We start from the raw sequence: 11,757 nt of genomic DNA on the forward strand, positions 1-11,757 counted from the left end.
TGCTTGCCAACTCAGAAATTTTTATTTCTGGATAAATGTATTGGGTTTGTGTGGTGGGGTTTTGGTAGCGGGGGAGGGGGCCGCAGGGGTGGCTCCTGTGAGAAGCTGCTCGAAGCTCCCGCAGCTCCAAGTCGGACCCGACTCTGGCCCAGGCCGAGCCCGTCAGCGACGGTGGTGGCGCCTCTGGGAGAACAGATTTAAGAAGGGGAACCTGCAGTGGTGAGGGGAGTGGGATGCGAGAGGAACCCCTCTGCAGACACCGAGGTCAGGGAGGAGGAAGGAGGGGAGGAGGGGATGCCCCTGCAGCCCGTGGTGAGTCGGCAGGCTGTCCCCCCCAGCCCATGGAGGGGAGCGGGGGAGCAGATGCCCCCCTGCAACCCGGGGAGGAGCCCGCGCTGGAGCAGTCTGTGACTGAAGGGCTGCAGCCCCTGGAAAGGACCCATGCTGGAGCAGTTCATGAAGAACTGCAGCCCGTGGGAAGGACCCGCATCAGAGAAGTTTGTGGAGTTCTGTCTCCCATGGGAGGGACCCCACGCTGGAGCAGGGGATGAGTGAGGAGTCCTCCTGCTGAGGAGGAAGGAGCGGCAGAGACAAGGTGTGATGAACTGACCACAACCCCCATTCCTGGTCCCCCTGTGCTGCGGGCAGGGAGGAGGTGGAGAAAACTGGGAGTGGAGTTGTGCCTGGGAAGGAGGGAGGGGTGGGGGGAGGGTGTTCTAAGGTTTGGTTTTACTTCTCAATAACCTGTTTTGATTCGATTGGTAACAAGTTAAATTGATTTTGGTTTTTTTCCCTGAGTCAAAAGGTTTTGCCCCTGACCATAACTGGCAAGTGATCCCTCCCTGTCCTTGTCTCGACACACAAGCTTTTAGAGCTTTTCGTTACATTTTCTCCTCCCCGTTCCACTGGGGGGAAGAAGCAAGCAAGCAAGCAGCAGCATGGTGCTTCGTTGCTGCCTGGGTTTAAACCGTGACAATAACTTCGCTGCATAAATCGAAAGAATACTTATAGACAAATTGTTTATCTTGTTTCTTATGCTGTGTGCTTTTCTGTTAGAAAAAGCACTGAGGTTTTTGAGAGATCTTTTGGGGGTGAGTAAAATTAATTAAATAAAAGCTTGGTGTTGCTACAAGCATTTTCTCTTATTGAAAGATTATGACAGCACTGTTGTACTGTGCCATGAATGCAAAGTTTCCAGGCAAAACTTGACTGCAGTATATCTCAGGCTAAACTTAAAACACACTATCCATTATGATGGAGACAGATTATTCCAGTAGATGTTTGTGGTTTGGGGTTTTTTTGTGTGTGTGTGTGTGTGTGTGTGTGTTCATTTTTAATACTGATGACTTATGCAAAATGTCATATGCCATAAATATTACTCACTGGTTTGGGAGCCAAACCGTTTTCATTGAGAGAAGTGAAGTGTATCTTGCATAGTAGTTTGAAACATGAAGGAGTTCAATGTCATTTTATACCAAATAATAACTTAAGGAATGAACCGCAATTCATTATTCAATATGTTCTTTAATTCCAAAGCCATTGGCTAACTTCCAGTTGGGGAAAAAATTGTTCTGAAATAATTTTCAAAGATAACAATAATTTAATAACTTTTGGTAGATAAATCACTTTGTTACTGGAGTGTATAGGTGCAGGATTGATAGTAGTAATGCAATGTGTCCATATTTTCATGATGGATTTATTATTTCTTGACAGTTGCTGGATCCATATTACTGAATAGAATTATATATGTCTATGTGTTTGTTAGGTACAAGGTAGTGTATAATATCTGTAGGTATGTATTTCGGCTGTGGTTTCTGAGTATCAGTGGTAGTAAGCAGTATTTCATTTAGTTTTGATGAGTCTCTCCAAAGCAGTATCAATGCTCTTGCATCTAGCAGTTGTTAAAAACCATGCTGAACCATTCAACAGAACTTGCATAGAGAAAAGTAAACTTTGGGTGGAGCTTTAAAACTCCCAAGGTGTTAATTAGTTACTTCTCAAGAAACATCTGATTTCTGTAGTTGCAATGAGAGCTCCAGGTGCCTTTTTGGTGTTTTTCATATAGCTCAGGACAGTAATTTACAGTAATTGACTAAAAACGCAAAAGGTTTAGAGTATAGCCAATCAGTAACAGTGTTGATAGCTCATTCAAGTCTGTTTGATTTTTTTAATTATTTTTTTTTTAGGCATAAGCTTTTTAAAAAAATTATTTTAATAACTGACAGGAGGAAACACTGTGGGAAGCCACTGCCTGGGGCTGTAGTGTACTTTCTGTGTTTGCTTGTGTTCTGCATGATTGTAAGATTAGGAATATGGTCAGTTGTCTTTTGTGCCATGTAAAATGCCAGTGACACTGTATAGATATATCCAGTGACTTATTTTTTTAGCAGTATTCTTCTTTATCTTACTTTGTATTTGTCTAGTCGGTTTTTAACTTCTCAAAATAAACAGTTGTGCTTTAAAGAGTCTTTAAAATTGAAAGCAAGTTGTATTTTTACTGTCTTCTAACGTATAGCCCTTTTAAAGAATAGCTATGGCATGCTGACAGTGACTGGTTAAAAGTACTAAACAGTTTGAAATGCTATTTCAGTTGGTTTTATTAACTTTATGGTAAGGAATCCTCAAAACCTTTCATTGCAAATGGATTGAAGTCACATAATTAATGGAATGTACAAAACACTCATATTTTCCCTAAAAAATACTTCATTTTTTTTTTAAATAAATGCTGAAATCATATAGGCAATGTTAAACATACATTAAATACATATTCACTATACTATTTATAAAACTTTCTGCACAGATTACACCACCTCCCTCACTGTCGGACCCACTTAAGGAACTATTTAAACAACAGGAGGTTGTAAGGATGAAACTACGTTTACAGCACAGTATTGAAAGGGTAAGATTAACATAATTTATTTTTTTATTTCCCAACTTTAAGCTTTAGGGTTTTTTCTTTTTCAATGGACAGACTGTATTTTGCTCAATTTAAGAATGCCTGAGAAGAAATCTGCCTTCTATCCAAATTAATGAATTGGAGAAACTTGTAAATAGAAAAAAAAAAAATGGTTTGGACAACTGTTAGCAGAATACTTAAGTCGGTGAGATAGCAGCTTTTTCCTGTTAATTGCTCTAAGATGTGGCCCAGATTTTTCCCAGGGGCAGTGGGGAGTGGGAAGAAAGCTGCAGAGTCTAGTTTTGAAAGTTAATAACGGTTGTAGACTTCAGAACCAAATTGACTGAGTTAAAAGAATTGAAGCAAGAGTAAATTCTGTATTGGTAGAAGACACGTGGCTCTAAGACTAAAACATTATTTGCAATATTCTGCTTGGAAAAACTGCCTAAAATTATGTTAGAACTACATCTGTAGGCTTCACTGAATTTGAATACAGAAATGAGAAAATATTCCTGGTTTAAGAGTATTCTTTATTTTTACGTTGCCCAAACCTTTTTCTTTGGCAGCCTAGATTTAGATGTCTTGGCAGTATTGTGAGCCAGATTGCTTGTGGACACAGACAGGACCCCTTTCTCACGTAGAATGTGTCTTTAAGGGTTTCCACACGGTTATCCAAGCAGCAGGCTCATTAAAACCCAGTGTGGTAGTTTTTTGATTAAGTTTATTTCAGTGTGGCTTAACAAACCAGATGAGGGAGGGGTTTCACTTGAATTCAGCATTTCACTGTAAAGCTAGGTATAAAATAACACACACAAAGAATGTAAACATGGTTCAAGTTCTGACTGAAAAGAAATTAGTTGTAACCAAAGGAAAGATGCTGCTTTTTCTGTTTTCAGAGCTTTTATAATCCACCTTATTTTCTTTTGATAAAAGTTAGAGCCATTGTGTTGCAGAGCAATAAGTGCACAGATACATTCTTCTAGGTCTTATAAAATTCTGCATATTTTTAGTTATTTTGCTCAAATAGACTGTTCTTCAAATCAAATCCACTTTTTCCAACTATAAGTCAAGTGTGGCCAAGTGAGCTATATTTTCTTGTCTTAGTTCAGGAAAGAATCTTTGTCGAGCTATGAATTTATGGAGTTTCTGCATATTGTTTAAAAAAAAAATAAAATAAAATTGTATCCTGCAAATTGTATTTCTGCTTCAGTTTGCTTGGCCATTGTGCCTGGCGTGACAAGCATGTGACAAAAATCTTTGTACATTTGAGACTCACAAACCTATATCCCAGCCCTATGCTCCTCATACCTTTCATCTTTCACCTTCTTGATTAACTAGAAGTTGCCCCAGTAGCACAAAGTGGAAAATCTGGGCATGACATTCAGCCAACGGTGTGGAGGGAGAAGGTGTTTTCAGTTCTGACTTTCAGGGAACACTCTTTGCATCATTAAATTGCATTTTGGATTTGCTTAGATTAACAACCGCTCTTCCTTCCACCAGGCCATTTCTCACACTGTTCAGAAGTGTAGGCCTTAAAAAGAAATGTTTAAATGAATGGACATTTTTATGAATCAAACCGAAATGCTCAATTTATGAAATGTATACTTATATGTTGATATCTCATTCAATTAGGAAAAGCTTATTGTTTCTAACGAACAAGAAGTTCTACGTGTTCATTATCGAGCAGCAAGAACACTAGCTAATCAAACGCTACCATTCAGTGCCTGCACTGTTCTGCTGGATGCCGAGGTTTATAATGTGCCTCTGGATGCTCAGGTAAAGAGATGTTTTTCAGACAAAAATGTCTGTCTATCCTGACTCAAAAGGAGTGTTTAGAGTGAATTCTGTTCCCATACTGAAATTGTCGTTGATTTGTTTGGAATTAAGATTTTGCTTATTATAGATCATTACTTTGATTAGGCCTCATTTGGGTATACAATAACAAGAGGATATGGGTATATACACACTGATTTTCTGGTTTGTGCCATGTCTGGTTTTCTTTCACCTCCAGAAATTATGAGAAGGATAAAATGAGAACATTACTCTGCTGATTTTTGTGAGACCAAATTTCAGTCATAAACAATGTATTTTAGAAGCTTACAAATACAGCTTAAACAACAACAACAAAAATTATCAGAATGTAAGATCATTTTTGTAAGTAGTCCAGAGGATTGGAATGCAGTAGTGTGTGAAGTGATGAGATCAGTTTGTGAAATTTGGAAATGTTTTGTGGAGATATTCACATTATACTTTTCTCCTCTCTGTAAGGCGGTCACTAGAACAGTTCCATACAAAAACAGATGACCAACAGTGAAATGTTGAATGCTACCAGATGAAATTATTTTTTTCAAAGTCATCTCAAGCTCTGTATTATTTATATGCACCCTGTTATTTACATGTTCAGTGTTGGTATTTAGTCCTGATTAAAACAAATGAGCAGTATTCCTTTTATGGACTACCACTCAGAGGTTTGTTGCAACTGTATCTCTAAAAGAATATAATTTCATGGTGTTGGTATTTTGTGAACAGGTCTGCTAACTAACAGAAACAGCATTCAGAACCTGTTTCAGTGACTGTGAGGAGCACATAATGCAAGGAAGAAATGTGATGTTTTGGATGTAATAAAAGTGTTGATGCATTGGATGTTGGGCATTTTAAAATGAAACACCTACGTTTCCAACATATGTGGAATTCTACTTTAGTCCTGGAGCCCCTTATAGAATTATTACAGCTTCCAGTGTTTCCTCAGTCTGTTACTACATTTTTTTTGCCCGTCTCTAAAGAACTAGAGCTATGCGAAACAAGGTGGTTCAGCAGGAGATAGCAGTTTATGGAGATTCTCTTGTTCTCCCATTTTAAGCTTTGTACTGATAATTTTTTAACTGATCATTTCCTTAGTAAATCTAACTGATAGGGAAAAAATGAGATTTTTTTTTTCTTCTGTTAACAGTCCAAATATCATCATTGTTAGTTCTGAAGTTCAGAATGTGCTTTGCTTTTTTTCTGCCCCCATTTAGAGGCCCTGAGCTTTTTAGAAATTTGAGATGCATCTGAGTTACACATATAACTGCGTTTTTATAGTTAATATTTTACAGTTGATTTCTATATTTGAATTCTGTGAAGCAAAAGGAATCTTTATTGGGGGAGAAGTTGTTGTGGTCCCCACCAGCCCGCCCTCTACCCCCGCCAAGTATTGCAGCTTTTTTGACTGCCTATATAATAATAGTAGTAAAATGCCTCTCTTTCCCCCTCACTACCTCAACAGCTTTGTGTTTCAGTCTGTGGTAATTTTTCTTAGAAAAGTTAATACTGCACATAATGTTCAGCAAAGTATATTTTTTTATTATAATTATAATTTAAATGTTTTAAACTGCCAACTTGATGCTTTGATTTAAATTTGCTTCATGAGAAGAATGTAGATGCATATGAAACCATTCTCTTGCAATGCATTCTTCCACTTTCCTGTTACCCCGCTAGCAACTCTTAATTTTGTTATTTTGTTTTCCAATAAAGAAGTATTTCTGACGAAACTTTTCTTGTATTTGAGCAAATAGCTGGGAAAGATTTGTAAGCAAAGATCTGGTTTATTTTTCAGGAAAATGACCACCTCGGAACTGTTTTTATGGGAATTCTGGGTCTTTGAAGGCTTGCCTTTACGGCTGCACATGTTGGGCAGACCTTGAGAACTGTACTTTGCAGTCATATGGGTCAAACCACAGATGGGGGAGGAAAGCGGCCCAAGTTTCTAGTGAATGGACTGTTAGCTGGTCACAGCTCACCTAAATGCCTACAGTTCAGGGTTACAAGACAGTGTTGTTGAGGGCTCTTTCTAGAACCAACCTGTTCAGCTGTCCTTGATATCTGAAATCTCAGCTGTTTTGTAGAGATTTCAGTCTTCGCAGGGTTTTTTTTCCTGTTCTTGCCTATTGCTACAGTGTACAAATTCCTGCAGTGTCTTTTCCTTTCTTTCCCTAAAAAAAGTAACAGCAGCTTGTTCTATTTAGTGATTATTATTTAAATGTTAAATTGGCATAGTCTGGCTTTAGGACTATCTATAGAATATCTAGTTTCTCATGAGGGACAGATGTGATATACCAGATTCTTACTAAATAGTTTTTAAAACAAAAAAAATAATTATTTAATTGAGCAGGACATAAGACATATCTGCTCACTTTTTTAAATCTCCTTTTGGGGATTTTGATGGTAAAAATATTTTTTATTATTGCTTTTGAATACTTGTGTAGCCAGTTAATTCAGGCTGCTTAAGTTTTCCTTTATTAATGTGTTTGCTTTTCCATGAGGGAATATTCATTTAATTTGTTACTGAATTTTAAAGAGAAAAGAGAGAACAATTTTGTGGAAGGATCTGCATTGTACTGATTAAGATTTTAAGGCATAAATCTTTAAGCCTCCTACTCTAAACTTCAAAAATAGAGTACAGTGAATAGCTTGAGGGAATCTGAAAATATCTATTTTTAGTGAGCAGCTGGCTCACAGTGAAAGTGGTGGTCAACACTTATGCTCATATATACTGTGATACTTTGACTCTTTTTCCATCTGAAGCATTGCTTATGAAGGTCCCACAAAGTAGATTTTATCTTTTAAAGTATGTTTAAGGCTGAATCATCACATAACTTACAATTTGAATAAATTTTATTTTGCAGGCGGATGACAGCAAAACATCAGTGAGGGATCGATTTAATGCAAGACAGTTTATGTCGTGGTTACAGGATGTTGATGATAAGTTTGATAAATTAAAGGTACACTTCGTCTTTCCACTTTAAAAAAACCCAAAACTCTAATGTCACTATGAAGATGAGATGAATAAATAGATGAAAAAATAGTAGATTTGTATGGAGTATCATATGCTATTGTAGAGGTTTTAAGGGCAATATAAAGGAGGGTCTAGCAGTATAAAAACCTAACCTTTGTTGCTATATAGTGTAATGGAAGAATCAGCAAATTTCTAAATACATAGTGGAGAAATTACTTACCACCACAAGAGAGGCTCCTAGATATTTTTTCTGTTTTCAAACTTGTTGCAATATTTTTTCAAATACTGAAATAACTTCTTTCTCAATTTTAAAATAGACGTGCCTTTTGATGAGGCAGCAGCATGAAGCAGCAGCTTTAAATGCGGTACAGAGACTGGAGTGGCAGCTTAAACTACAAGAACTTGATCCTGCTACATACAAATCTATCAGCATTTATGAAATCCAGGAGTTTTATGTTCCTCTTGTTGATGTTAATGATGACTTTGAATTGACACCAATATGACAACTAGCATCTTCTGGCTCACCCTTTCCCTTGGACAACTAGAGATTGAGGTGCAGTGATACAGAAAAGTATTTTTCTTTTAAGACAGAGCACTTAATTCTGTGGAATACTACCTTTCTCAAAAATTCAGGTATTCCTTCACAGAAGTGTGGCACAGGCTCTTGTTCAAACACAGAAGATTGATGCTGATTTTAAAGTCAGTGTCCCAGTAACTGCCATTATCTGTATTTTAAAGTTGCCTGTAGCTTTAGAACTTATTGCTGAAAAAGATGATGAAACATGGGGAGTTAACAGCGCTGGAAGCTGTTAATAACTAAAACAGCCACCAAAAAAAAAGATACTTAAAATCTGCTATAAAGCTTTGTATTATGAAACTTCAGTAATAGTTGAACTCCTGCAGAAAAATGATGAAAAAGCCTGTGGAAGAAAATGTAAGACTTGGAGGAAAATAGTCTATTAATCTTATATTTTGTAAATTACTGTACAGTTTTCTTTTTGGAAAAAGATGTAATATCATCTTCATTTTTAAATAATTTATTTTATACATATTGTGCAAATGTAAATAATCTTGTAATTAATGTTCAAACCTGTATAAAGTAGATATTTTAACTGTAAAACTGTTTTTGTCTAATGTTTTATTGGACCAAAGTTGTAGTTTTTATTAAGTGTAGTGTGTTCCCGGTTGGCAGTTCTTTTTTGTATGGCATGTGTTTGATTTAGCTGCTTGCTTCATCACCATAACTGTAAAAGAATTGAAACTGAAATGTATTGCATGCTTCACAGAACTCTTAACTTCTTTACTTCAATAACTGATACCTAAACAATTGTAATATTTACAAAATCATATTTCATATTAGTCTGCTGTTGTAATGCCATACCTATGACTTACTATACTGAAAATATTTTTGTGGAAAACAAAAAAACTCCTTTTGCTCTTATATGGCGGTCTCATAACAGAGCCTATTTTTTCCAACAAAATGCCTTTGAATTAAAATTCTTAAATTGTATATTGTCTATTTTAATAGTAATCTATGGAAGGATATGTAAATAGTTGTAAATATAATGTTTAATAAATTTTATTGGTCATGTTATTAGTTGGAATTTCTTAATATTGTAACACTTGGTATATCAAATCTTAGCATTCCTGAAATAGGTAAGGCAGCTCAATGAAAAACTAAAAAAAATTCCCAGGTTGTGAAATTTAATGCTTTTTTATTCTTAGTACTGTTAATGAGCAGACAGTTAACTATTTATTAGTAGGAGGCTACGGATACTCATGAAAGTTACCCTCTAGTCCATAAATTATTCAAGAGTACTTGGGATCTGATGTCTGTGAAATTACTTCTGAAAGAAATGGGGCTTAGGCAAGAGACCTGGTTACCTGGAAAAGAGATTTAAAGTACATGTTTTGAACTGATTTTTAATTACTAGGTGAACTTTTGCAAAGTACTTACTCCTTATGCTTCTGTGAATGCTCAGGGTGCCTTGTGATGAAGAGCGAACAGGCATTGAACAAGAGACTGTATGGACAGCAGGCTCCTTCCCATGTGCGCATCACTTCTAGTTCCAGTCAAGAATAACGTGACAGTAACTCAAGCATAGTAAAACCAATTAGTATGTAGTTCCTGCCCTGTAACTTTTTTTCCACTCTTAATTTGTTAGGTACCTGTGGAAGGAGAAGTTTTCCTGCTCTTATATAGGAATATCTTCCTGACATCACTCAGAATTGAAGATGTACTGAGGAAAATGCAAATGTGATATTCTTCTGAAAGTAAAATATTCTTCTGAAAGTAGCTGTAAAATTTTAAAATAATAATTTCAAGATAATACAGGTTTCTGTATTATCTTGAATTATCTGTATTATCTGCTTGAAAAGACGAGGAAAAAAATGGATAAAGCTGCAAGATGTTAACAACTAGTAAGTGGGTATGAGTTTACTTCCATCAGATACTTAGAGTGGTAAAAAGTAGCATGCGTATTTGGAAGTGGGAGAACCAAATACAGACTTTTTGAAGTAGGAGATAGGAATAATTAAAGAGTATTTCATAAAGAACAGAAAATATAAACTGGGTTGCAGGAGTGTTGGCTGTGTTAGAAAAGAAGCGGGTGACAAAAATACTGGGGATGGAGGAGACAACTGAGTGGATTTATAGCTGTTACTTGGTGCAGTTGTACAGTGGTACCTCAGTGCATGCTCAGAAAGGGCAAGGGCAAGGGCAGTAACACCAACCAGGGAGCAGGATGGCGTTGGGGTGCCGTGGCAGTTCTGCACCCTGCATGGCAGCAGGAACAGCCCCGTGGGTCTCGCAGGGGTGGGAAGAGGGTGGGGGTTGAAGTGTGTTTACTGAAAGTTCATCCTCTGGAATTATCAGCAGAAACATTTTTTTGTGACAATTTAAAAATACTTTGGCAGTATTCTATCTTACAAGGAGGTCTGAAGACAGATGTTTCTTAGGGTTAGCCTGTGTCTTTTTTACAAGGAGAGATGATTTCCTGTTACCAGGGTCTGTGAAACAGATTTCTGTTGTTTTCAATTGCAGCTGCTTAGTAAAAATTTAGTTGCTCAAAGAAAAGTGACTGTCCAAATATTTTGGTCCGTTAGACAATGATCTCCTGGCTTGTCTGATTTGAAGTCAGGGTTTGTTGCAGTCGTGGTTTTTTTTTTTAAAGTTTACTCTGTGGGATGACACCTAGTGTATTGTTAAAGGACACCCTGCTGTGGATTTCCCTCAACAAAGCGGTGTGAGTTGGGAGGGGAGAAGGAGGGATGAGATGAAATAGACTAATAACTTGTTGGGGAGAAGGCTGTATTTCCCTCGCGGGAGTCGAGCCGTCTTCTGCGAAGCCCGAGGGCTACTCTGGGTTTCTGGGTACCCAGTCGGGTTCCTGCGGCGTTTTTCTTCTGGGGACCAACTTGTTACCTTTGTCCCTCGGGGACTGACATGTAGGAGGATAAACTACCCCCGCAGCGGCGTTTCTGAGATCCTGAACGAGGCTGTCGGAAAGCCCAGGGTCCCTTCTTCATCAAAGGCTGCCCCTGCCCTCCCCCAGCCGGCAGCGGCTGCGGGACGCAGCCCCTCCGCCGCCGCCGGCTCTTTGTCAGGACAGCTTCTGCCAATTCATCGCAAAGCTCGAGCTCCCCTTCAGCGCTTCAGCAGGCTGCCTCTAGCGGCAGAGCCCGCTTGCTTCCAGCGGCGGTTCCCCCCCAGTTCTCTCTCTCCTTTCACACGCCTTGCCCGCAGCCCTCTGGTGCGGGGGTGCTTCCCCAGGCGTCCTGCCCTTCCCGCAGCAGCCCCTCGGCGAAACCCCTGCGCCCTACTCCTCCCTCCCCAGCTCCCCGGGGCTGGCATTTCGCCCCACAAGACCTCCGAGCTTTCCCCTGCTCGCACTCGCGTTGGAGAGGGGATGCTCAGCCCCGCACGCCGCAAGAAGCGCCCTCCCTCCGGCTCGCAGCCCCTCCAGAAGCAGGCTCCTCCGCCTCGCCCCTCCGCTGCCGTCCCGCTACTCGGCGTGGAGCGCGAAGCCCCCGCCCGCCGGCCCCTGCTCCGCGCAGCCGCCGCCCGCCGGGGCGGAGGGTCCCGGGG

The 11,757-nt window shown here is 39.1% G+C and overlaps 2 protein-coding genes across 5 annotated transcripts in view; one reads left to right on the forward strand and one right to left on the reverse strand.

The window, feature by feature from the left end:
* Positions 1 to 9,264, forward strand: part of ANKRD12 (ankyrin repeat domain 12) — a 69,261-nt gene extending 59,997 nt beyond the window's left edge. For all 4 annotated transcript variants that reach the window (XM_069779004.1, XM_069779005.1, XM_069779003.1 and 1 more), the window contains 4 exons: positions 2,801 to 2,899; positions 4,529 to 4,672; positions 7,561 to 7,656; positions 7,988 to 9,264. In XM_069779004.1, coding sequence (XP_069635105.1) covers positions 2,801 to 2,899; positions 4,529 to 4,672; positions 7,561 to 7,656; positions 7,988 to 8,173 — 525 coding nt within the window. In that variant the 3' untranslated portion in view covers positions 8,174 to 9,264. The remainder of the gene's footprint in view (positions 1 to 2,800; positions 2,900 to 4,528; positions 4,673 to 7,560; positions 7,657 to 7,987) is intronic.
* The window catches only part of LOC138684714 (uncharacterized), a 334,210-nt gene that overhangs the window by 90,169 nt on the left and 232,284 nt on the right, over positions 1 to 11,757 (reverse strand). The gene's annotated exons all lie outside the window — the stretch shown is intronic.

The sequence above is a fragment of the Haliaeetus albicilla genome, chromosome 3, assembly GCF_947461875.1.
Source record: "Haliaeetus albicilla chromosome 3, bHalAlb1.1, whole genome shotgun sequence".
Taxonomy (NCBI): domain Eukaryota; kingdom Metazoa; phylum Chordata; class Aves; order Accipitriformes; family Accipitridae; genus Haliaeetus; species Haliaeetus albicilla.